This window comes from Puma concolor, chromosome C2, assembly GCF_028749965.1.
Source record: "Puma concolor isolate L17-30 chromosome C2, mPumCon1.1.hap2, whole genome shotgun sequence".
In the NCBI taxonomy this organism is placed as follows: Eukaryota; Metazoa; Chordata; class Mammalia; order Carnivora; family Felidae; genus Puma; species Puma concolor.
The window spans coordinates 147115101-147142664 of record NC_141675.1 but is presented as its reverse complement, the minus strand read 5'-3'; the positions used below and the strand labels follow the sequence as shown (position 1 = coordinate 147142664).

Sequence of the window (27564 nt, the reverse complement as noted above, 5' to 3'; positions counted from 1 at the left end):
ATTCCGAATTCTCATTTGTTTCTGTGTCTATTTGTGGACATTAGGATTCTATTGTGCACAGCTAATACGTTTATTTCTGTTATCATAACAATTTAAATACTTGCAGCTTCTATACTATATTCTGTATCTCATTTCCAAGTATCACACACACACACACGCACCCCGCTCTGCTTCTTTTTCAGACTTTCTTTGGCATATGTATTAATCTGTATTCTCCAGGGGAAAATACTGCTTACACACACACAGAGGGAAAGGGGAGAAAGAGATTGGTTGATTTTTAAGAAATTATTTGACTCAGTTGTGGAGGCTGGCAAATTTGAAATTTGTAGGGCAGAAGGCAGGCTGGAAATTTATTAGGTAAGAGTTAATGTTACAGTTTTGAGTCTGAATTCTACAGAGCAAGTTTTCTATGTTGCTGTCTTGGGAATTCCTTGTTCAAGAAACCTAAGTTCTTACTCTTAAGGGCTTCAACTGAGTGGTTGAGGCCCACCCACATTATGGAGGGTATTTCTTTATTCAAATGCTATTAATTGTTAATCACATTTTTAAAAGACCTTCACAGGAACATCTAGATGAATATTTGACCAAACAACTGGGCACCCTGACCTAGTCAAATTGGTACAGTTAACCATCACAGCATACTTTTTCAAGATGAACATGGGGCACCTGGGTGGCTTAGTCGGTTAAGCGTCCGACTTCAGCTCAGGTCATGATCTCACGGTTTGTGAGTTCGAGCCCTGTGTTGGGCTCTGTGCTGACAGCTCAGGGCCTGGAGCCTGCTTTGGATTCTGTCTCTTCTTCTGTCTCTGCCCTTCCCCTGCTCATGATCTGTCTCTCTCTGTCTCAAAAATAAATAAAATATTTTTTTAAAAACTCTTAAAAAAAAAAAGATGAAATTTAGCATAAATTTTAAAATGTATTAATTTAAGAAGTGCCAAGAGCTTCTTATACTGCATCTCTATTGACATCATTTTTCATTTAAGTCTTATTCAATTATTGCTTCATTTATTCTTAAGGTATTTAGACCTTTTTCATGTTTGTTTCTTTTAAGTGGTCGTGTTATTAAACACTTAGTTTTCTAATAGGTTCTCTGAGATTTCTGGGTAGCTACTAAATTTGACTTTTCCTCTTCAACATCTATGCCTGTTTCTTTTTCTTACTGTATTGGGGGCTAGGACTTCCAAAAAAAATGTTGAATAAAAATGCTAATGGAGTCCTTATTTTTTTGTTGTTAATTTGAATTGTAATTCCTCTAGTGTTTCACCCCAAGTAGTTGGTTGGTCAGTGTTTATTAGTTGCATGAAGTTTAGAAAAAGAAATTCTGTGGTTTTCCTTTGACTAAAAGGTCTGTTTTAAGCTAGTAGAACAGCTTGACTGGGAACGATTTATTTCAGGTGCTTCATGGATCTTCAGTTTCCTAAAAAGCAACAAAAAAATGCCTTTTTGGATAGATTTCAGTTTAATTTTTTAATTGCTTCAAATCTTCTTCCAAAGCATTAGGTATAGATCTTAAAACTTTAAAGAACATATGTATATGTGAGGGGTGCTAAGCATCCAGCTCATGGTTTTGGCTCAAGTTATGATCTCATGGTTCGTGAGATCAAGTCCCGAGTTGGGCTCCGTGCTGACAGCGAGGAGCCTGCTTGCGACTTTCTCTCCCTGTCTCTGCTCCTCTCCCTGCTCACTCGAGCATATGTGCTCACTCTCTCTTTCTCTGAATAAACTTGAAAAGAACATATCTGTGTGTGTGATAAATGGCAAGGACCATGGGTTTTGTTTTTCATAGACAGTTTAGACCTTAGTTTTAATTTTGATTCCTATTATTGATACTGACTCTGTCTTGGTACTTAGTCCCTTAAATATTCAGTGTGCAGCACTGCAAAATAGTGATGGTAATACTTACACTTTACTATTGCTGTGGGGGTTAAACATACTAATGTGTGTGAAACAGCATAGTGTCCTGGTCATAATTAGATTGCTCAATATAATAAGAACTTTTAATGACATGGCCTAGCATTACAAAGAAACACAGTGTTGTCCAAGAAGGGGACTTCCCATCCTAATTTAGAAATCTGTTGTGCAGTAAAGTAGAACCATTATTTTTAGGCAGAACTGGCATGAAACAACTCAGATTTAAGAATTTGAAGTTGAAAATCCATGACAAGAATGGATACAGCTTGAGGGGAAAGTCTACTTGTTGAATGCCAGAGACTGAGAACTTTGAAGTCAAAAGAACAGTTCCACATCCCAGTTCTTCCATTCGCCGACTGTGCAATCTTAGTAATGATTCTTAATCCCCTATACCTTAGATTCCTTGTCTATAAAAAGAAGAAACTGTACCTAAATTATGTCTACATTGCAGGCTTCTTGTGATGTCATGAAGTATCATGTAGATAGTAAGACACAGTAGATAGTAATAGAATTAGTAGTAGGTGTTTGTGGTGTTACCTTCCTTTCTGAACGGATGTAATCATTTTTTTTTTTTTTTAATGTTTATTCATTTGTTTTGAAAGAGGAAGAGAGAAACCCAGGCAGGCTCTGCATTGTCAATGCTGAGCCCGATGCTGGCTCAGTCTCATGAATCCTGAGATCATGTCCTGAGCCGAAATCAAGAGTTGTATGCTTAACTGACTAAGCCACCCAGATGTCCTCGTAATCTTATTTTTAAATGCCTCTTCTTCTAGACATGATCTTGAGAAGTGCTGGGGTTCTTACTTTTCTTCTTTTTTTAATGTTTCTGGTAATCTGATATGTGCTGTGAAGTTTTAAGGAAGAAGCTAGTGCCTAGGTAGTAAGTTCTTCATGGCCCTGTCTATACCATTCTCTTTTTTTCTTTGTCATATTAGTATGTTCTTATGCAAGCAGTACATGGACATTTTTTATAGGCATTTACAGTCATTTGATAAGACAGTCTTGGTACATTTTACAGTTAATTGAAAACGTACACCCATTTTCTTTCTTTTTTTTTTTTTTCTAAGTTTATTTATATTGAGAGAGCACATACAGGTTGGGGAGGGGCAGAGAGAGAGGGGGAGAGAGATAATCCCAAGCAGGCTTTGCACTGACACAGGGCTCGATCTCACGAATGGTGATATCATGACCTGAGCCAAAATCAAGGGGACACTTAACCGACTGAGCCACCCAGGTGCCCCTGTACACCCATTTTCTTTCTTTATTTATTTATTTATTTTTTAAAATTTTTTTTTTTCAACGTTTATTTATTTTTGGGACAGAGAGAGACAGAGCATGAACGGGGGAGGGGCAGAGAGAGAGGGAGACACAGAATCGGAAACAGGCTCCAGGCGCTGAGCCATCAGCCCAGAGCCCGACACGGGGCTCGAACTCACGGACCGCGAGATCGTGACCTGGCTGAAGTCGGACGCTTAACCGACTGCGCCACCCAGGCGCCCCTATACACCCATTTTCATGTGTGCCAAGTTCCAAAAGTTTTTGGTCTGTGAAAGAGAATATTTTAATAAAATATTTATAGTGCTAAGTTAACTATAAAATAAGCATATAGAAAATAATCCGAAGAAAACACTGCATTTAAGTTGAGGAAGAAAAGCAGAATGAAAAATTGTCTTTTTCAGATGGGATTTGTATGGAAATTATCTGTAAACCAAGGTCCTAAGGGGCCAGTGGGAACGTGAGATTGTACATGACAACACAGTAGCATCATAGATGATAGTAAACATCTGTTGTTTTTATAAAGTCTTCTGTGCGGTGTATCCCAATCTCAATTTTAAAACGGAATATGGAGGGCGCCTGGCTGGCTCAGCCAGTAGAGCATGCAACTCTTGATCTTAGGGTTGGGAGTTCAAGCCCCATGTTGAGGATAGAGCTGATTTTTAGAAAATAAACAAAAATATTAAAAAATAAAATGGAATATTGGCATCCATATTCCAGAAGCTTCTTGATAGATTTGATTATGATGATGAGCCAGAAGCTGTGGAAGAATCAAAGAAAGAAGATGCTGCTGCCGCCGCAGCCGCCGCTGCTGCCGCCGCCGCCGCCGCCGTCACGGCACCTGCTGTGGCTGTTGCACCAGCACCTGCTGCTGCCACACCGGCTGCCACGCCTGCCGCTTCCCCTCCTCAGGCACCCTTGTAAGTGTCTTTTTTTCTGTTCCACAGGGGATTCAGTGGGAAACATGATGCAAGTAGAGTTGGCCCTCGCACAGCGTGGCGTTGAGGTGATGACCCACGCACAGTCAAAAATCCATGGTAGAACTTTGCCTCCCCCAAAACTTATATAGCCTACTGTTGACCGGAAGCCTAACCGGTAACATGAACAGTTGAGTAACGCATATTTTGTATGTTGTATGTATTACGTACTGTGTTCTTCCCAGTAAAGTAAGCTAAAGAAAAGACAACGTTAAAATCATAAGGAAAATATGTTTACGGTACTGCACTGTCGACAAAAAAATCTGTGAATAAGTGGACTCACACAGTTAAAGGTGATGTTGTTCAAGGGTCAACTATAACTTTAGTAACAAAATCATTTTTCATATAGTTTTTTAAAATTATATTTTGGGTTTTCTCTTGGGAGGAGATCCTATCAGATTTACAGTTAAAAATGGCTTTTATGTTGGGAATAATGCTGAGTATATAAATTAATGTGGGCAAGTACCTGATTCAGTAAGATGTTGATTATTGATGACTCCTGAGCAACATTCGTAATGTCTCTGTAGTATAAATGTGGCTAAGAATCTTACGTGTTTTTGAACGGATAAAAGATAACTCATCTTTTTTTAGTGGGTTTCCTGGAGATGGCATGCAGCAGCCAGCATATACACAACATCAAAACATGGATCAGTTTCAGCCTCGAATGATGACAATACAGCAGGATCCAGTGCACCATCAGGTACAGCTGAGTTTTAATAAGTGAAGATCTGTTCATTAGAGCATATGGATTGTGTTTCACAGACCACTATTTAGCTGTGTGTTTGGCTTCGTAGTACTGCAGCTGCAGTCAAAGCCGATGAGCATGTAATTGAGTTATTTTTTTAAAACTTTAATTAAAACAAGGATGCTAAATACTACATCCTTATATATTTTAATAGTAAGTATTTTTTGTTAAAATTGTTTAGGGTGAGATTATGGCTCTGTTTCAGGGAGTTAGCCTGCTTAGTTGTACACTTCTCCCTCGTGAGGAACCTTTTTTGGGGTAAATGTTAAGATGCTTTAGAGGGTTTTCAGCTCTCACATTCAGAAGTATAGTGTGAAATCTGCAGTCAGGGGAGCATAGCACACTGGAGAATTGGAAGAAGTTAGGTAGAGATTTATTTGTTCATTGGGTTTATTTTAGTAAATCCTCTATTCAGAGTTTCCTAAACTTGACTACGCCGCTAAATTATAGTTGTCGGGATCCAGGCTAAAGCCAATCTAGAGAATCTGTATATTTTTTTTAATTGTATACTACTTTGTAGCCTTATTTAGAAAGGGCTCTAAGAAATTTCTTCAGAGGATATTCATTTTCTTATGTACATTGTGTTTGGTCCATTCTATAATTCGGTAATATGAAAATGATACTATGATTTTGATGACTTATTGATGAATGAGGTTTGAGAAGTTTTTTATAAGCCTATTTAAAGTCTGAAGAAAACCTGGTGCACTTATTTCCAAATGTTCCAATTAAGAGTTACTGAAAATTTAAATTAGAAGGAATACTTCTTTGTGACAATTACGATTATACTTTTAATTTTGTTGGTATTGGACCAGCACATGCAGAAATATGTTACGTTGTGGCTTATTCGCATTATTATTATGATATTTTAAGCCCAAAAAGTAGGCATGTTAGTTGAAACATCCCTTGGAGTAAATTTTTAAAAAGTGAACCTGTACACATCATTGCTGTAGCCACTCCCCCTCCCAGAAGGCTTAGTTAATTGCCTTTGAGGTTGAAGGGAGATAGTTTGCAATACAGTACCTCTCTGATTTTTAAGTTTAGTCTGTCACTATTGTTCCTCATATAAATGAAATCACGTCTTTAAATCTATAAAGTCAAACCTTTTTATAATTTTTAAATGAGTTATAGGATTTTTGACCTATATACTTGGATATGTAACAGTTCTTCAGGTAAATATTATACCTATGGAAATTGTTAATCATTGCATCTCACTACAGTTTTCCCTTGATGAAAATTTATTGAAGATGTTTTAGGTTTTTTTTTTTTTTAATGTTTATTTATTTTGAGAGTGCACACACAAGTTGGGGAGAGGCAGAGAGAGAGGGAATCACAAGCAGGCTTTGTATTGTCAGCACAGAGCCAGACATGGGGCTTGAAACCATGAACCCATGAACCAGGAGATCATGACCTGAGCCGACATCAAGAGTCGAACGTGCAACCAATTGAGCCACCAAAGCACCCCGAAGATATTTTAGTTGTATATCAAGTAACTAAGGACTTTCTTAATTATTTTTGGTAGCTGTTATTTAAAATCTACTCATATGCTTTCTTTAAATTCAAAAGGTTCCACTTCCTCCTAATGGACAGATGCCAGGTTTTGGCCTTCTTCCTACACCTCCATTTCCTCCCATGGCTCAGTCTGTGATTCCTCCAACTCCACCCGTGCAGCAGCCTTTCCAAACTTCTTTTCAGGCTCAAAATGAACCACTTACACAGAAGACACATCAGGTAAAACTGTATTCTCAGATTGATGATCTTTTTGGTTGCTTCAGCTTATGTGCAGATTCCTGCCTGTTTGCTTGTTATCTTCATTTTTGAATGTGGAGAAAGACTTTGTTGGGCACATATTAACCCTCTCTGTGCCTAAAGTTTTTCATCTGGAAAGTGGACATAGTAATACCAATTTCCATAGGATTCTGTGAGGATCGAGATAGAATGTAGAATACTTAATCATTGCCTAGTTTACTGCTGTAGTCAGTGGTTTATTAAAACAGTATATGACTTATACAAATTTCCAGATGTGTTTGTTTCTTCTAATCTTGTAAACCATATGAAATTTTTTCCCTGCTGATGGACAGTCATTATTAAATTAGTAATGTGATGTCAAGTAACCAGAATAAATCTTATTTCAGAGCAAGAGAAATTTTGTAAGTTAGCAATTTTTAGATTTTGTCTTCTTGCCTTTACAATTTCCACTTTTCTCATTTAATGATGGGTGGTTGTTTTTGGTTTTGGTTTTTTAAAGGAAATGGAAGTAGAACAACCTTGTATCCAAGAGGTTAAGCGACACATGTCTGATAACAGAAAGTCAAGATCTAGGTCAGCATCCAGGTAATTGATAGAAAATGTTTTTCCAATCCTGTATGTCTTAGGAGACTAATTAAAATCAAACTGGATTATTTTTAGATATGCAGTGTTAATAAAATAACATTTGGTATATTTGTATGTCTGTATGTGTAGAATGGGGGCAGAGGCAGTAATAAAAAAAAAAAAAAACAACTAAGGTTGGTCATCTCACCCATGCTTTTCCCCTTGAGTTGCTGTAATCGCTGCATACAGCTATACATAGAATGATAAGAATTATGTATTCACAGTTCCTTCACAAGTTTATTAGCTGACAAAAATGGGAAGATAATAAGTAATACTATAATCAGGTAACATTTTTAATTGCTGCAGAAAAGAAGTTAACTGAGAAGATAGATATCAATAGTAGAAGTGTATCCCAATGATGACCGCTTCTAACACTACCAGTATGTAATTCAGTCTAGTACCGAATTATCGAAGATGAGAGATACTTTTATATGCTAGTAACCTTATTTATCTCATTTTAAGTATATGCATGCTTTCTAACTTTCAACATATTAAAAATGTTTAAAATGAATTCCCTGCTCCTGAATTATTACATATCCAAACATTAAACTATCTAGTTTTATATATATATGTATATTTTTTTTTTCCAGATTAACACCTGCTTACCTTTTTTGTTTTTTTTTTCTCATGTTCTACTCATTCTCTCCCTCATGAAAATGTTAGGTCACCAAAAAGAAGGCGATCTCGATCTGGCTCTAGATCGCGAAGGTCCCGTCATCGACGTTCTCGTTCTCGGTCCAGAGATCGACGCCGACATTCGCCTAGATCTCGGTCCCAAGAAAGGCGAGATCGAGAAAAAGAAAGAGAACGCCGACAAAAAGGCCTTCCTCAAATCAAACCAGAAACTGCAAGTGGTAAATTAAACTTCTTGCATTATTTTTTTTTGTGTCCTGGGTTTAAAATGTTTTCTAACTGATAGCAAAATACTATTTTATCGTATCTTGTTTGTGTTTTGGTGTATACCCTTGAGTTTGCTTTGATATGTTAAGCCAGCTGTAAAGCAGCAAATAGGGAGTGAACCAAACTAATAGTGATGAGGAATAAAATAATAGCATGTTTTGGGGCGCCTGGGTGGCTCTGTCGGTTGAGCGTCCGACTTCGGCTCAGGTCATGATCTCGCGGTCCGTGAGTTCGAGCCCCGCGTCGGGCTCTGTGCTGACCGCTTAGAGCCTGGAGCCTGTTTCAGATTCTGTGTCTCCCTCTCTCTGACCCTCCCCCGTTCATGCTCTGTCACTCTCTGTCTCAAAAATAAATAAACATAAAAAAAAAAAAAAAAATAATAGCATGTTTTTAATGTATGGAATAGAAAGCACTTAACTAGCTCTCCTATACATAATAGCAAGGTTCTCCTTTTTTTCCAGATTAACTAATAACCTCTTTTATAAAGATACAGTTTTACAGACTATATTATCTCCTGAATTTCATTATGTATTTAGAATATGTTTAATATGGTATGCTAGACACATTTTTTTTTTTAATTTTTTTAATGTTTCTTTATTTTTGAGAGAGAGAGGGAGAGACAGAGCATGAGCATGGGAGGGGCAGAGGGAGGGAGACACAGAATTCAAAACAGGCTCCAGGCTCCAAGCTATCAGCACAGAACCCGACATGGGGCCTGAACTCAGAAACTGTGAGATCATGACCTGAGTCAGAGTCGGATGCTCAACCGACTGAGCCACCTGGGCACCCCTAGACACGTTCTTGGTACAAGTTTGCAGTTATTATTGAAATTTTAATTTATAATACAAAGAGGGCATATGTAAAACTTCTGATTCTATAAGATTTATTACGTAGAACACAGCATAAGAGAAAAACCATCGTGTACACTCGATGGTCAGAAAGGGACAACTGTAGCAATGGACAGAAGCACTAGACTGGTTGTTGATCAAGAGAGCTGGGATCGGGTCTTCTCATGGCCTTGGGCAGGTTATTGTGTCTCTGGCCTGTTTTCATAGATGAAATCTTTAGATCTGTCCACAAAAGGGACAGAATTTTTCAACTCTTATGTTATTCACCATCCTACTCCCATTTCTGGAAGTACTACCACAATTTTCTAGAGTTTTTTTAGATGTATATAGGATTTGCTACTTAGCCTTATGATATCCTGTAACTTGTGCATTTTTTCTATAATGACCTTTTTCACTGTAGAAAAGTACAGTGCTGCCCATTATCAAATGTGTATATTTTTATGATTATAATTTTATTTCAAGTTTGTAGCACTACACTCTGGGTGGGACAGCTGGACAAACGGACTACTCAGCAAGATGTTGCAAGTCTCTTAGAAGAGTTTGGTCCAATTGAATCAATTAATGTGAGTGTTTATGTTTAATGTAGTGACAGTGGATGGGTGTGATTAATGCCATTTTATAAAATTAAGGACTTGAGGCCCAAGTTAAAATTTGCCCAGCTTTGTAGTAGATGTGGCTAGAGTATAAGTGTTGAGTCCATGTTTAGCATCCTCTCATTTATTTAACCACATTTCTTGGACAACCAAGTTTAATTTAAAACCTTTCTCTAGAAAAATCTGTGTTAATAAAACTTGGAGAACCATAGGTTTATTAAAAGTCGATAGTTGAGACCAAACTTGAATTTGCCAATTTATAACAAGTTAATCTCAGATGATAGAATCCTGGCTTCGTGGGTAGGTAATGGGCAGGGGAGTTGGGGTTGTTGGAACTAGTTATTTAGTATTTATTTTCTCTTGTTGCTCTTTGATTTTATTATATTTTGTAATATTAAAATGTTTTGGAGCAGATGATACCTCCCAGAGGTTGTGCCTATATTGTTATGGTTCATAGGCAAGATGCTTATCGCGCCCTGCAGAAACTGAGCCGCGGAAACTATAAAGTGAACCAGAAATCCATAAAGGTACATTTTTATCCCTTGTAATTCATTTTTTAAAAAGTTAACACAGAATATTACTTGGCTTTTTAAAAACTTATTTTGGACACTAAGGCATTTCATGTATATCTATTTAAGAGGTTGTATCTCCTAAAAGTTAACATAAAGTTTAAAATCTTTAATTTAACTTAATTTAATTTAAAATGTTAAATGTTGGGGCGCCTGGGTGGCGCAGTCGGTTAAGCGTCCGGCTTCAGCCAGGTCACGATCTCGCGGTCCGTGAGTTCGAGCCCCGCGTCAGGCTCTGGGCTGATGGCTCGGAGCCTGGAGCCTGTTTCCGATTCTGTGTCTCCCTCTCTCTCTGCCCCTCCCCCGTTCATGCTCTGTGTCTCTCTGTCCCAAAAATAAATAAAAACTTTGAGAAAATAAAATGTTAAATGTTTATTTGCAAGATTGTTTTGGATTTTACACATTTTAGTTTTAAAGTTTGCCATCTCATTCTTAGAGTAAACGAAAATATTCAACAGAGATAAAGATAATAGGTACATTGATACTCTTCCCCTAAGGGGCCAGAGTCAGCATTTCCTCAGTTATGTACCCTTGGATGATTGTGGTGCAAAAGGATTTTGTCTAATCTTAAATAATTTCAAAGTACCCAAGACTTTGGAAAGTGGTCCCCAGTATGCTGGGCTATGCAGGAAACCTCAGCCTTTCCCCAATAAACATTATTTTCCTTTTCTTTTTTATGTTTTATGTCAGTAGATTGGGGAGTGAATGGTTGGAGGAGTGGATAAGGAGGTGATGCCAGTTAAATTTCCACCAGGACAAAGTAGGAGAAAAGGTTAACCAATTAACTAGCATCGAAGGGAGATCCAGGGATAGGTCAGATTGCTCCCTTGTTGCCCAAATCTGAGTGATTAGAAATGTGAGGAACGGTTAATTCTCAAAACTGACGTTTTTTCCCTGTGCTTTCTTTTTGTATTTTAACTAATGGTGATATAGATTGCCTGGGCTTTAAACAAAGGAATAAAGGCAGATTATAAGCAGTATTGGGATGTAGAACTGGGAGTTACTTATATTCCATGGGACAAAGTCAAGCCTGAAGAACTGGAGAGTTTTTGTGAAGGAGGAATGTTGGACAGTGATACACTTAATCCAGGTAACGCAGTATTTAATTTCTTTTAAAATTCATCTGTTTTCTTGATAAGGCATGTGAAAAATGTTAATTCTTTGCTGTAGGGATTTTTGAGATTTTTCAAGTACCCACTATGTGCCATTCTCTCCATTAAAAATGAGGAAACCATGGTGAATAAGACAGATGTGGTCTTTGCCCTTAATGCAACTTACATTTAGTGGGATAGATTCAGACATAAGTGAAATAATACTGATTGTGGAGTTAATCATTAATTTCAGTATTAAGTAGATCTTAAATAGAATTTTTCGCTGTGAAAAACGTAGCAGATCCAAATGAGTCTTAAACTGAACATTACTGGTATTGTTTTCATCCAGTGTTTCATAATAATTTCTTTGAAAGCATTTAAATGTCCAGAGAAACAATTGAAAGTAAACATGTAAGGCAAGAAGGTAGTTACCTGTGGCATGAATATTAAAAATTCAGATTGACAGTAGGATTACAGTGGGGAAAATAGCAGCATGTGAGGGCATGACCTGGAGACTGATAGATAGCTGGACAAGGAGTGCAGGGTGGTGTGCCAAAATAAAATAAGCGACTAAAGGAGTTTCAAGCAAGCAGAGTTGGTTTGAGAGCCAAAAAGAGGTGGAACGATGTCGAGCCATTCCCATACCTTGACTTCTTTCCCCACAGTGCGTGATGCCTTCACTTAAGGGGAGAGCTAGGTTGGAACTCCTGGGTGGCACAGTCAGTTAAGTGTCCGACTCTTGTCTTCAGCTCAGGTCATGATCTTATGGTTTTTGTGAGTTCCAGCCCCCCGAGTCTGGTTTCTGTGATGACAGTGCGGAGCCTGCTTGAGATTCTCTTTCTGCCCCTCCCCTGTTTGCTCTCTGTCTTGCTCTCTCTTTCTGTCTCTCTCAAATAAACTTCTTTTAAAAAGGGCAGGTAGAGCTAGGTTTCCATTCACGCAATAGGTATTAGGGGTCTACTGTGTGCCAAACATTTTGGCACAGGCTCTGGTCAGGGTGCAGAGAGTCTTGCTCCTCCCTCCGGGGATCTTTAATCCAGACAACACACCATCATGGTTAAGAACATAGACCTTGGAGCCAGATGTGTGTATGTTGAATCCCATGTCTGCCACTTGTTAGTATGTGACCTTGTTTTCCTCAGTTTCCAAATTCTTTTCCTCACTTATAAAATGGGAATGATCATGGGACCTACTTCTAGATGGTTATGAGAATTCATTGGATTAATATATATATAAAATGCTTCAAACTGTGTCTGACACACAATAAGCATTCTTTTGCGTGTTATTATTCATTCATTTAAATAATATAAGATTAGCATAAGCATTTCTTTAGTAAATCAGACTGCTGATTTTTTTATAGAATCATTTAAAAATTCTAGATTTAAAGTTATAAAAAATTGTCAATTTTTATTGTTAAATTTCTTTAACTCATAGATTGGAAAGGAATCCCCAAGAAGCATGAAAATGAAGTTGCTCAAAATGGAGGGGCAGAAACCTCACATACAGAACCAGTATCACCTATACCTAAACCTTTACCAGTGCCTGTCCCTCCTATTCCTGTGCCCGCACCTATAACAGTGCCACCTCCACAGGTAAGAACATTTGGGGTGTTATTTAAACTTGTAAGTGTCTGAAAGGTAAACTTTTCTAAATCTTTTTATAGATGTATGTCTAGGTCAGTGTTCAAAGACGTGAACACATAAATGTGCATATTAATAGTATTTTGGTATGTCAGACCTACTGTTTATAAACTAACACATTTTTTCATAAACATCAGTAAAATCAATTCATACCGCCTTACATCTATCTAGGTTATTTAGTGTCTTTATAATGTTTCAGACTTGAGATGCAAACCTGATGGCATTTCTTGTATTCCGCTTCCCCTTGTTTTCTTTTATTGAATCTTTATTCTTTGGTGGGGGTTTATGTTCTGAGAGAACTTGGATATCCACCCAACAAGCAGCTGTTTTGAGAGAAAGAGAGTCTCTTAATCTTCTAGTTTGGGCGGTGCTATCATGAAGTTTTTTAATGGATGAGTGAGAGCTATTTAATAAATTGAGTGCTATTTAACACAAAGGTATATTCATAAACCTCTGCTGTGTGGTCAGTGAGTGCATTTATGACGTAGGAGGAGACAAACTGGATTCTGACAGAATGTAGTTTGAATCTCAGCTCAACTGTTTATTCACAGCAATGTGACATTGGGCAGATCACCTACCTAATCTAAGCTTCAGTTTCCTATCTATAAATGCACAAGTTCCCTTTCCTGGCTTTGGCTCCGGTGTTCTTCCTAGGTCAGAGTTGTTTTGAGGCTTAAATGAGATCGTGAATGTTAAATACTCAGCATGTTTCCTGTTACATAATAAGAGCTCAATAATGAACAACCGTTTGGTAAAAATTTTAAGTCCTTGACCCACAGTGTTATGATCTGTTAGGTTTTTCTTGTTTTCAGTACCTTTTTCAGTTTCTCACATTAAATCTGAATCAGATAAATCTGAGCTGTCACAAAAGTGGGTTACCTAGCCTCTTGATTTTCCCAGTGTAAGGAGAAAATTACATGCTCTGATACATACTTAGTGGTGACATTTTATAAATAGATTCCCTACATTGACAGACTCGTTATTTGATCTTTTGGACAGGCCCTTCCAGCACAAGTTCTAAATAAGATTCAATGTATATATCACCACTCACTTAAAGAAACCTGACTAATCTGTTAAAATTTTTCAGAGTTTTTTTTTTAATAGCTAACATTTGTAGGGTGTTTATTAAGTGACAGACACTAGCACTTAACATGTATTCCCTCTTTAATCCCTATTACTATGTGAGGTTGACATTTTTTCATTTTACAGATTAGTAAACTGAGGTCTAGAGATTGTAAATAGCTTACTCAAGGTCACAAAGCTAGTTAAAAATGGGAAAGGGGCAGGCAGTTTCACCCCAGGACCTGTGATTTTAATCACTGTAAATTGCCAGGTAGCTTTTCTTAGAGTTGTAGTTATCAAATTTACTAACCTGACCACGGAACATTTTTTAACATATAGGATATTCTGTCAGAACACCAGTAGATGCTTGTGAGATGCAGTGTGAATTTGCTGTCATAGAGACCAGAAATTTGATGACTGTCATTTAGAGTAGGTACTAATTACCACCTGTTACTAGATAAATTTACTCACATAATCACAAATTTCGAAATATCTTTTTCAACAAGATCTTCATCTCAACTTACTGTATGGATGGGAGGGTGGCTAGATATGTGGCTTCATTATTCTTCCTTTGTCTTTAGGTCCCACCACATCAGCCGGGTCCTCCTGTAGTTGGTGCTCTCCAGCCACCCACTTTCACGCCTCCCTTGGGCATTCCTCCTCCGGGTTTTGGTCCTGGTGTTCCTCCTCCACCTCCTCCTCCACCATTTTTGCGCCCAGGATTTAATCCGATGCATCTGCCACCAGGTACCGTGAGTTGTTCAAGAAGACATTCTTTTTAGAGCCCAAGATTAGTTGGCACAACATAAGTTGACATTATTTTTCTTATTGTAGGTTTTCTTCCTCCTGGACCCCCACCTCCTATAACTCCACCAGTATCCATTCCTCCTCCTCACACTCCACCAATAAGCATCCCAAACTGTAAGCATGTTTTTCTTTTGTGTTCACTAGTCCTCTTGGAGTTTGGGAGTAGGAGGGGAGAGTGGACCAGTAACAGGGTCTAGAGTGTGGCAAAAGAATGTTGATTGGGGAGATAATTATTCAGCTTCACATGTTGATGTAATTATATTCCTTAGCTACTATCGCTGGTATAAATGAAGACACTACAAAAGACTTATCTATTGGAAATCCCATTCCAACAGTGGTGTCTGGGGCTAGAGGAAACGCCGAGTCTGGTGACAGTGTGAAAATGTATGGCTCTGCTGTGCCACCTGCTGCACCCACGAATCTGCCCACCCCTCCTGTAACGCAGCCTGTTTCACTTCTTGGTAAGTTGATTTTTTATATCATTAGTTTTTTTTTCCCCACCCGAGTTAGGTTTTTTTAAAGAACAATGCTAATTTCTTTGAGGAAGATCTTCCTCTTAAATACGTGCACTTGGTCTTTACCAAGAGTAGCCCCAGAGACAGCCTCACAGATGAAATCATGTTCGTCCTGAATAAAAGTGTGGATTTGTACATCTTAATTTGGTATAGGAAAGTGATTAATCTCTGAGAGAAGGAATTGGTGCAAAGTCCATGACTGATACGACCCCAGACGTTCAGCTTTATAAAGAGATAGGATTTCTTTGACAACAGAATTTTTTCCTGTCTGGACCAATTTTTCTAAAACCCTGGGCTGTAGTAGCATTCTCTGTTGGCTAGCAGAGAACTTCTCTTAGGTACATGTAATAAAATGGCTTTATTGTCTGAATGACATTTGTACAGCCTAGGGTAATGCTTTCTCATTGACCCCTCAGTTTTCTCCTGCTAGTTTTATCTGTTGGACTTTTTACCCACAATTTTACTGCCACGATCAAGGGAAGTGTGATTTAGATTATTTACGTCTTTAAGAGGCTTTACTTTTGCTTGAATTATAAATGATTATTTTATATACACTTGTTATATTTTATACATTTGTTATAGTTATTAATCTATTACGTTAATAAATTCCTGTATTTTGAAAGTGGTTTTGCCAAGTATAATTAACACTTGATTCTCCTAATGGGTAGTTAGATTATACTAAGGTATAATCCTTAGTATTATAACATTCTAGTCCTGTGAGCCCATTCTATTTTTCAGAGGTATATGTATATGTACATATGTGCTTTCATAATCTTAGATTTTTTTTTTTTAGGAGAGAGCACATAGTTGCCTCTGAGAGGTAGGACTATGGGACATTAGGACTATAGGACATTAGTTTGTGATGTAGGACTTCTGCTTTTCACTTAAACCTTTCAGTGCTGTTGGAAATTTTTACTTTGTGCATATACTATATTTATAATAAAAATCAATTTGTTTTTAAATGGCATGCTGTCTTCTGCCCTCTCTGAGACTGAGCTTAGTCCGATAATAAACTTGATTTTTATTTCCTTTAGTACGCAGGCTGGGTAATGGTGAAAGAGGATTAGGGATTAAAATTTGTCACCAGTAATGTAGCAATAGTTATCATAATGATGGAAAATAGTTTGTTTAATGAGGAAGTTGCTTAAGGGGTCTACACTATAATGAAAATCATGTAGTAGAGGAACATTGTTCTAGGATCCAGGAGACCTTAACGTCTTTGGATATCAGTTTTGTTACGCATTTTGTTTTTTCATATTTGCACTAAGATGGTTACATAAGAATCACAGAATCTGAGTTGGCTAGACTTTTCTGATCAAACCCTTTTCTCCACATCACACCAACACCCATGATTATAAATTCTCTTTGTAGTGAAAATTCCTAGTCTAGCATCCCATGGATATTAGGCCACCTGAGAGTATCTACAAAATGGCATGCATTTGTGCTTTTTTTTTCTGGTCTTAGTAAACTCACTGAATGAACGATTTCTTCATCCCTAAGAGTTTAATAACCACTACTTTCAAACAAACGTAAAGAATAAGTAGCCTGCTTCTGATTTAACATTTAGGTCTTGACGGCTCTGCCCTTTATTTTACAACTGAAGTGCATAGTTTAAACTCTGCATCCAACATGTGAAACAAAATAAAGCACAGATCAAAAGTTGGTGAGCTTGAAAAGCAAACTTAGTAAGCTAAGCACTTAGCATTTATCATTACCTGGCATAACTGTGTGTGTGTCTTTCCCTCCTTCCCTCTCCCAGATACATACTAGAATGAAAACTCCATGAGAGAGGGACATTTGTTACTTGAATAAGTAGATAGATAGATGGTTTTCAATGCAGGGCTGTTTATACTTCACTTCTTTGTCTATAACTTTCATAACAAAACTTAGAAATTAAAGGCTGTTCCAAATCTGGAAAGACTAAAATGTGACATAACATAAAAGTGAAAACTTCTGTTACAATGAGTACTTTCAAGTAAAATGCAGTTGTTTAGTTCCAGTCAAGAAAGAAAGACTTTTGTGTCCCTTCAACTAGAAATCTTGAAAAGAATATCCCGTAGATTTTGACCTTTTAGAGAAAGGAGACCTTAATGCATGAGCAAATAAAGGAGGATTTATCCAAAAGAGTAATCATAGTTGCATCATTTTGATAAAGGAATGCAATAATCACATGCAGTATTGCAGCACTGAAGGATGGCTGATCAGGGTGGGATGTTGTTGCTGTTAACCAGGTTCACAGAATATTAGAACTAAGATGGTTTCAAGTTTCCTCTTGGTGCTCTAATGTTTTCTCTTATGATAATAAAAAGAAATGCTGTGCTGTACCAGAAACCTTTAAGCCTAGAAGGGGATATGAAACTTCAGTTTCTTCATCTGTTTTAAAAAAAAAAAAAAAAAAAAAGGAATAAAAATGACACACCAGGGTGTTGTGGTGATTCACTGGGCCTGTGTATATAAAACAACTGACACACGGAGCCTGCCACAGGGTAGGCTGTTCATGAATGGTGGGTGCTTATTACAGGTAAGGAGTGTTCTAAGTGATACTTAGAATACCTAGAGAAGAATATCTATACTTTGAAATTCGAAAATTATATCACTTTAGCCATGATTCGTTTTAAATTGTTTTGTTTGTTGGCAGAGGAAGCAAGCTTTTTAGGAAAAAATGTATCTTGACATAGTTGCCTTAGATCTTTTCATGGGAGATTAGACCAGGTCAGAAATTCACACATATTAAAGTTCCATCAGTTGTACTGAGAAAATATATGCCAGTCATAGTGGTATTTCACTGAACTAGCACAATATGATATCTATATTCTTCTTATTAACAGTATTCAGATAATTTTCTTGTAAGGGGAGGTGAACCTATCCTCGAGACTTAACTGAGTTCTTGGATTTAATTACTGAAACATGGTAATAATGATACTTTTAAAGTAGCGGGGACCAAACAAATGTTCAACAGATCTCCCAAAACTTAGTAGTAAGGCTGATTATACTGGGAGGAGGCAGTGAGTGCTGCAAGGATGCTTTGGCTTAAGGAATTTTCTGAGTGATCAGATGTAAGTGTGGGGTGTTGGTCTGGAAGTGAGGACTACCTGTTTCTGGAGTTGGGCCGAGGTAGCCCATGCTACCGTGTTTGTAGAGAACTAAACCTCCATGTTGTAGGGATTCTGATTATTTTAGTAACTGATAATCTGAAAATATGAAGTTATATGATGCACGATAATAATTCATTATCACGTCATTTTAAAGAAATCCATTCTTAGTCCCTCACACACCAAGATAGCTAGTTAGAATAGTGATGGTTTCATAAAAGCTGTTGGTAACTGTCTACAGTGGTTGATCATTTAGGAGAGAAGGAATATTAATGATAATAGCAATTCAGTTTATTCTCTTTACTGTATAAGTGTATGTGTTTACTTTTCAAAAACTTTTGTATAACGTGTATCTCTAATATGTATAGCATTTTTATTAAAAAAAAAAGTGCATTGTAAATGTGAAATTTGGGTTATTACTTTGGTGTTCCAGACAATAAAAAAGAAATACACAAAAAAATGTTTGTTTGTGTTACATATCTCTACTCTGTTACCAGTATATCCAGAATATCTTTTCAAGGAAAAATTATGGTAACTTGGACTCATTCCTTTTGTGGAAAATTAAAGCCTTTTCTCTTGTCAGATACATGTATTCATTAATTATTAATATGCAGATTCTTCCTAATTTTGTCACACTGCTGTAGATGATGGTGAAATTTGTAAGAATTGGGTAGTTCTAAGATTGCCTCCTACTTACTGGTATTTTTTGTTGCCAAAGATCTAAAGCAGAAGTCACAAATTGGTGGCCTCCAGGCTGAATTGTTAGACACTGGTGTGATGCCCTTCAGGCTTGATTCTACACATCCCTGCATGAACTCAGTAGGCATTTGAGTCAGTGTTCCCAAATTTGGACACTTCAAGAAATTATGTGCACAGAATTGGTTTGGAATTATCAAACAGGCATGTTTGCTTTATTGTAATAGTTATGATCCTTACAACTGCCTAGAAGGTGAATAGTTTTACCATCACGTTCTATAATTACTTTAAAATTGATACTTGATTTGTGGTGATTTCACTTAGCTTGGATTTCTCTGCCAGAATTTTGACTTTTTTTTTTTTATAGTTAGTACTTTTAACAACATTTAAATTAGAACATTAGAGCACCAATCTAGTGTGAATAACATTCAAAGAAAACCTGAAGAAAATCCTTTGGAAAGTGGTTTTTTAATGATAATACCTAACTTTTAATACAACTTCTACATGTTAGTATTTTTTCTTATTGTGAACTTTGCTATAATGTTTGGTTATTTTAAATTATAGTCTAGAGGGGCCTGCTAGGTATTTGTTTTGGTACCCCCCCCCCCCAAAATCTGTTGACTTTATTTATCCTATAAGGTGTTCTTTCAAAAAGCTCTAAAATACTCAAATCGGTACTCTAAATATTACACTGGTAATTATTCCACTAGTGTTATATAGTAGAAATGGTTCCCAAATAGTCATCACAGTACCTTCAATATAGTATATAACATTGTTCAGTGGATACAGTGGGTAATTAACTATTAATCCACAACAGATACTTGCCTTGGATTTAAATTTATGGACGAATACCCTATATTTTCTCAGAAGGTGAGGTACTTCAGATGAAACCTACAGGGAAGGTCTTATACAGAAACTTGAAAACTGCTTATCACGTTGTCTCCATGTCCCTCTGTGCTTCCTGGGCTATAGAACTCCAGCCTCGAGTCTCAAATTTAAATCTCTCCGACATACATCACTTTGGGCTTGAGGAAGGTGGGAGGGGCAGGCACTCTGGGCTCTAGATTGATTTTGGTAGACAAAGATGTGGCTGTGAACAATTTCAGGTAAGATTTTTTCCAGCTAACATTGAAAATAACATTCCCTGTCGAAAATCTCATTCAGTGATAGGTTAATTGTTTATTCGAAACTTCTTGACTCAAATAGTGCAACTCTTAACTTAGAGCTGTTCCATTTTGCCAGTTACGGTAACATAGCAATTGGTATACAAATTCTAAAAAGTCACTACAAATGAACTGTAGGGAAGTTGACCAGACAAAATCTATTGTGCATAATTTTGCAAAAAGCCAAGGAGTCATTTTGAAATAATCTGTCTCTGATTTCTCTTTATCTGAAATTCTGGTTTTCGTGTATTGGATTTCAGCAAAACATAATGTACCCCTCTGCTAAAAATAGATACACCTCTCCCATATATTTGCATTATATATTATTGAAAACTCAAATTTCTGTTAAAGATTTCTCATTAACATCCTAAGCACCAATTTTTTTGGTGTAATCTTAATGTATGATACTATCTAAAATGTGCTTTCTCATTCTTTGAAAACTAGCTCCTTACTCTTGTTCTCTTCGGCTCCCAACATAGTGCCTACTGCAAGAATTGCCTGGGAGCCATCTCAAAATAGTTATGCTCCAAATGTTAATAAACAATGAAATCTAGGCAAAGGAAATACATGTATGGGTTGCACTGTTACTGCAATTTTCTGAATGTCTCGGATGAAGAAAAACAATGGTTTTTAAAAATTATATGCATATATATATACATTATATGCATATATATACACACACACATATATATGCATGCTTAGGGATCTTAGGGCATTGGTGGGAGAGATAAGAGTGGTTGGTAAATTTTTTTCCTCGTGTGGGATTTCATTTTAGGCTCATGCAAATGCCACAGTGACATTTTATTTGGATCAGATCAAAAAATGTCAAACTGCCAACTAGAAACAGAAAAGGAGGTAGTTAAAGAAAGTTGCAGAATTTCTCAAAATAAATTTCAGATCTTTGTAGGTTAACAATGGAAAGCCACCGCCCTGGGGGAGAGACCTGGACCTTCTAGCCTCTGCTCTTGCAGCCTGAGAGATATTTTCTCCTTGAAGAATTTGGTCATCACTCTGCCACTGCCATTCATACATTCTTCGTGTATTTTATTCAGTAGCCACTGTGTGCCAGGTATCCTTCTGGGTACTAGAGATACCTGAATGAACAAGACAAAGCCTGTCTTCCTAGAGCTTATATTCTAGTAAGGACTTAGATAATAAACTAATAACTTCACATGGAGATAATCCTATGATGAAGAGTAAAGCAGAGAACACTTAGGGAACTGGAGGAGTGTCACATGGGATGTTCTATTTTAAATGGTATATGTATGGCCCAGGAGGGCATCTAAGGCGGTAATATGGAGAGAAATGATGGGGGAAAGCCATGGAAATACAGAGAAAAGATAGTTGAGGTAGAAGAACAAAAGGAGGCCTGAATTGGGAGTGAACCTGGCTTGTTTGAGGGACCACAGGGTGCCAGTGTGGCTGGAGCAGGATGAACAAAGAAAAGAGTTGCAGGCTATGAGTTTAGAGAAGGTTGTCAAGGGCCAGGTTGAGAGTGCAGTGGGGAATGTTGTAGTTTCAGTCTTATGTATACTTTTTAAAGGGTAATGGCTATTACGTAGACACCAGACTTTAGGAGTTGGTTAAGAGTGGAAAGAGGACCTAGTTCAGATGCTGTCGCAGTAGAAGGTGCAGGCTAACTGCTTGCATTGGGGTGGCGCAGTGGAGGAAATGAAGTGGTTGGACGTCGAATTTATTTTAAAGATAGGGCCTTCCTAATTGCCTGACTACTTAAGTGTGGGATATGAGAGAAAGGAGTCAAGACTGAGCTCGGTATTTGATGTGAGCAGTTGATAGGATGTAATCTCCATTTCTGAGATGGGCAAATGTCAAGGAGGACTGGATCTGCAGAGGGGATATCGAGTTAAAAGGTTGGCTGTTTTAACTTTGAAATTCACGTGCAGATGATAAGTAAACAACTTGAATACAGTTGAGATATAATTCCAGATATCCTCCACAAACGATCTGCAAAGCCACAGGAGCCAGTGATTACTTAAGAAGGGAATGTAAATACAGTGAGAGGGATGAGCCTAGGAAAACTTCAGCAACTTAGCCGTTGAGAATACAGTACTGAGAACTAAGACAGACATAGTTCCAGATGCCAGGAACTCTGGTGAAGAGTTTGTATGTGTGAGTCATTTGAGCGTTAACAGCCCTAAGAGGTAAGTACAGTTACCCCCGTTTTCTAGATGGGGAGGCTGAAGCACAAAGCTGAGTAGCCTGCCCAGGTGAACAGCTCCAAGTGGTGAAGTCAGAATTTCAGCTAGCATTGCTCCGACACCTGTGGTTTTAACCACTGTTCTGTTCAGCAGAGGATACTGGAAGGCGCAGCTAAAGTAGAGGGGCTTTTCTGGCAGCCAAATAAGAGTTCCTAGGAAGGAGGGGGAGGGAACAACTGTCAGTCACATAGGTGGCTTAGGGAGAGCACTGGAACTTGCTGCCTGGGGTTAGCAGAATGAAGGCTCTTGGGTAACCTTAGAAATGTGATTTCCTCAGAATAATGGATCCAAAAGCCCAGTTACACAGGGGCAGGAGAGAATGGAAGGTGAGGAAATGGATACAGTGATTTTGGGCATTTCTTTGAGGAGATTTGTTATATAGAGGAACAGCAAAATGAGGTGAAAGTTGGAAAGAGATGGCAAGGTAAGGGAGTTTTTGTTTTTATTTCTAAAAGATGGGTGAAACTACAGCATCTTTATTACTGGAAAATCAGGGGAAATTTTTGCTGCAGGAAAGAAGAGGTGTTGGCTAAGCTGATAACCCTTATGTAGGTAAGAGGGCATCGGTTCAGGGTTTGAATAAAGGACTTAATTCTTGGAGCATAGCTGTTCTCAGACAGAAGGAGTCATATGGATACAGGTACAGGTAAATTGGTAGGTGGGGTGGTGGGTAAGTGAATGAAAAAGTCTTTTTTCCAAAATCCTTTTTTTTTTTTTTTTTTTTTTTTTCATGGTAAACCAGACAGGATAAATAAAATTGCGGTATATCCCTATGATGGAATAGTACTTGGTAATTTAAAAAACGGAAGCACTTGTACATGCTGCAACATGGATGAACCTTGAAAACATACACTAAGTGAAAGAAGCCAGTCACAGAGCATCACATATTGTATGACTCCATCCATATGAAACGTACAGCATAGGCAGATGTAGAGACACAGAAACCAGGGTATGTGGTTGCCTGGAGGGAGGCGTGGGGCGATCACAGGGAAATGGGGGGTGATACAGAACTTGGTTTTTTGAGATAATGAAAATATCCTAAAGATTGTGATGGTTGCCCAACTCTGAAGACACTATAACCCATTGAATTAGGTACTTTATATGGGTGAATTGTAAACTACGTAAATTTTATCTCCCTGGATTTGTTCTAAAACCCCCTAAGGGTAGACAGGATTGAGGAGAAACATGAGCACGTGAAGTAGACGTCTAGGGAAATGAGAATGTGAGCTGCCTACGAAAATTAGGATCACTAACCAGAATTAAGGAAGCACTTGTGGTTGAGGTTATAAACTTAAAATGAGGCCAGTCGATGTGTTGGGGGTGGGGTGACCCCCAGCCCTGTCTGTGTACAGATTGGGTAGAAGAGTTGCATTCAAAACCATTGAGGTTTTACCAGACAACTGTGGTGAGGGGGAACCGTGGACTCTGAGGCAGGTAAGGAGGAAAGTAAAGACATTGAAGGGTACTGTGGGGGCCTGACTCTCACGGGATCAAAAATGATTCTAGGAAGGGGATTGGAGAGTTAGGGTGCTTGCAGTTGAGGACACGTTGGTAATGAAAGGTGCAGGACTTCCTAGAGGCAGCGACTTTGGTAGATTGGAGGACAAGATTGTAGAAGAGGTATTTAGATGTCCCGTCCACCTTTTCTCCTCCTCCTCTCTTCCCTCCCCTTTTCACCTAGCAAGTCCTTGCTCTCCTTAAAAGATTCCACTTTACATCCTCTTTTTTTTTTTTAAAGTTTGTTTATTATTTTGAAAGAAAACATGCAGGAGGGGCAGAGGGAGAGAGAATCCCAAACAGGCTCTGCGCTGCCAACGCAGAGCCCAACATGGGGCTCGAACTCAACCAATCATGAGATCTGAGCTGAAACAAAGAGTTGGGATGCTTAGCCGACTGAGCCACCCAGGTGCCCCTATATCCTCTTGAAGAGCGTCCAACTATGACTGAGGCAGTTGGTCACACCCACAGTATTTAGTTGAAACCTTTGTGTGTCTCCCTGCCCCCACGCACTGGTACTTGGCAGAAAGATCCTATTTGCATCCCTTGTTTATGTTCCCCTGAGATTTCAAGGTCCACATTGGACTCCAGCCATGATCCCAGTCACCCCCCGCCCCCTCACTCCCCCTTCAGCCTTTTAACACACTTGTTCTTTATTTCACACAATTCTGAACGTCTTTGCTCTAGATAGCAGTCACCTCCCCTTTAATCTTTACTTTGTTTTTTAATGGTGAAATGACTGGTTTGGGGCTCATCATTGGAATATCCACAGTTAAGTCTTGGTTATGTTGAGTTAAAGTCCAGTGTATTTCTCATTCGTCCTCAAATTTGAATACAGATATTTGCGGCTGTCACCTTTTTCTGCATTAAAATCTTACTGTGTTAGGAATCTCAGAGTCTCTAAGGTGGTGTTTCCCAGGTCTGAATTCCCTTTTTCTTGCCTGTGCTGTGGGTAACACTGTGACTCTTGTGAACTCTAGGTATACATGCCAGTTTCTTCACATTTCCACCAGATCTAAGCCAGGCCCCTCTAACTTTCAGAAATTTGGGGGGGGGGGTGGAGGGAATGAAATTTGTCATCTGTCTCCCAAAATAGCTTCTTTTCTTAGATTCCTGCGTTGTATTGATGCTTCCATCCACTTATTCAGAGCAGAGAGCTGTGTTCCTCCTCTCTGTCACCTCTGTTTCTGTTCAGTCTCTCATTTCTGTACCCTAGATTCTGAGAGTGAGAGTCCACTTGCTCTCCAGTGTCTTTCCCTTCCTTTCCTGTACACTGCTTGCTAGAAAGGTCTTTCAAAAATGAACACGGGATCATGCCTGCAAAAAATTTCTTGGTAAGTCCCAGGTTTCTTCCTGTGGCATGTAACACCTCTGAATTGCCCTGGCCTGCCTGCTCAGCCTTATGAACCTCTTTTTTTCTTTAATTGATAGTAATTTGTATTTACACAAATTCTTTCCTGCTACTTCAGTAACAAACCTCATCTTCTGTATTTGTTTCTCTCTTGGCAAAAGACATTCTATTGCAGTTCTCTTGACCAGTGATGTCTTTCCGCCCTTTCTTTCAAGACCCTATTCAAACGCTCTAGGACTTGCACTGAGACTCATGCCCACCAGCTTAATCACTTCCACCTCTGTCACCAATACTAGCTCGTGTCATCTCTTCCAGCAGTTTCTTTCTACTTAGGCTATGTCCTGTTTAAAGGAGAGGGCCTTGTTTTATCTCCAGCACATGAAATGAGTTAATAAAGTTCAGATGTTCAATATGTGTGAATTCTTTTTAACTTGCAACTCTAGAAAACTTGGCAGTGACATTGCATGTCATACTTCCAGATAAAATGAATAATTGGTTTGAATGCCCTTTAGACCTGGGTAACTCACTATACAATCCATTGAATATGCATAACGTCTGCTTTCCTAATTAAAAATGAAATTCATGGGGCGCCTGGGTGGCGCAGTCGGTTAAGCGTCCGACTTCAGCCAGGTCACGATCTCGCGGTCCGTGAGTTCGAGCCCCGCGTCGGGCTCTGGGCTGATGGCTCCGAGCCTGGAGCCTGTTTCCGATTCTGTGTCTCCCTCTCTCTCTGCCCCTCCCCCATTCATGCTCTGTCTCTCTCTGTCCCAAAAATAAATAAACGTTGAAAAAAAAAAAAAATGAAATTCAGCTAGCATGCCTATCTAGGGCTTTATGCCACCTGGTATATTTTTAGTTAAATAAAACTTATTAAAGCAATACTTGTCCACTACAGAAAAAAAAAAATTGTAATCCACACTTTTATCACTTTTGTGGCCTGAAAGCCAACGTTTAGGACTATGGGGTTGGATATTCTGTCAGGGGAATCTGTAAATGTTGGTTCATGAAGGATTAAAAGGAAATCCACTTATTTACAAATGAGGGAAGGGATTTGAGTGTATAGTATTAGGCAAATACAAATATCCATACATACAGAATCAAATTAGGCAATAATTTTGCTGTATAAAAATACTGCTTTGTAGGTAGTTTAAATATATGACTGTAAATGTTAACCCTATCAAATCGATGTTCGTGCACTCTCAGATGCATGTTATGAAGGACTTAAGAGCTGCGTTCCTAGAGACAGGTTTATATTTTATGGAGAATGATTGCCCATTTTGTCTGATTGGCACAAGGGTGAGGTGGCCATACATCCTTTGGCCACTGTCAGATTGGTAGCTGAGGAAGCCAGTCTTCCTGGGTAAATCAAGAAACAGGACCTTTCCATTGTCCTGTACGAGTCATCGTTTCCTCTTAAAGGTTCATCTGAACTTAATTCTTTAACAACAATAAGATGCTTTGAACCTCTTCCACATTTTTCTGGTGTTACTTAAAAATTTGGCATTGGTCTCTTAACCCTATAAACAAGTACTCAAATCTCTGAAAAAGGCCTAATCCCACCTCAGTGGTCATTTTACTCCTTAAGGACTGGTGGGAAAGTAAAGTTCAATTTGTTTAAGTGCATCTGTGCAGGATTTCTTTGTTTAAAGGGCAGTAATGGGGTACATACATTTTATGTTGTTTTGAGGTATAGTCTGTAAATGTTGGGGCGGATTCCTTTTAACTTTTTTTTTTAATTTTTGCTTATTTTGAGAGAGCTAGTGAGTGGGGATGGGTTAGAGAGAGAATCCAAGCAGGCTCCACATTGTCAGCACAGAGTCCAACTCGGGGCTTGAACTCACGAACCGTGAGATCGTGACCTGAGACGAAATCAAGAGTTGGATGCTCAACTGAGCCATCCAGGCGCCCCCGTACTGATTCCTTTTAAAAGTGAGAGCAAGGACATATCTTAGGGGCTTTTGCTGTCCCACTGTATGGTATGCACTCAGTAAAAGTTTACTAAACAATAGGAATGTTTGCCATTGGATTTATTCAATCTGAAATACGGTATATAGGTGGTGGTTCTGTATATGTTAATTGGGGTTTTCCTAACGAACGTCTGAAGAGTGTGTGAAGCAACTAGGTCTTTGCTTCATTTATCCACTCCATAATTTGTAGCTTCTTACTGAAGTCATTTGCATTTTTAAAATTAAGACCTGACACGTAGAAGCTCGGTGTATTCACATTTTTCCCAACTGTCAAAG

General features: G+C 38.4%; 1 protein-coding gene across 3 annotated transcripts in view; it reads left to right on the top strand.

The window, feature by feature from the left end:
* Positions 1 to 27564, top strand: part of SCAF4 (SR-related CTD associated factor 4) — a 64293-nt gene that overhangs the window by 29325 nt on the left and 7404 nt on the right. For 2 of the 3 annotated variants that reach the window (XM_086675842.1, XM_086675841.1), the window contains exons 8-19: positions 3907 to 4106; positions 4755 to 4863; positions 6472 to 6636; positions 7154 to 7239; positions 7942 to 8132; positions 9489 to 9589; positions 10033 to 10146; positions 11122 to 11278; positions 12714 to 12871; positions 14563 to 14728; positions 14816 to 14902; positions 15058 to 15249. In XM_086675842.1, the coding sequence (XP_086531968.1) occupies positions 3907 to 4106; positions 4755 to 4863; positions 6472 to 6636; positions 7154 to 7239; positions 7942 to 8132; positions 9489 to 9589; positions 10033 to 10146; positions 11122 to 11278; positions 12714 to 12871; positions 14563 to 14728; positions 14816 to 14902; positions 15058 to 15249 (1726 nt within the window). The remainder of the gene's footprint in view (positions 1 to 3906; positions 4107 to 4754; positions 4864 to 6471; positions 6637 to 7153; positions 7240 to 7941; positions 8133 to 9488; positions 9590 to 10032; positions 10147 to 11121; positions 11279 to 12713; positions 12872 to 14562; positions 14729 to 14815; positions 14903 to 15057; positions 15250 to 27564) is intronic. The other variant, XM_086675843.1, reaches the window with a different exon arrangement.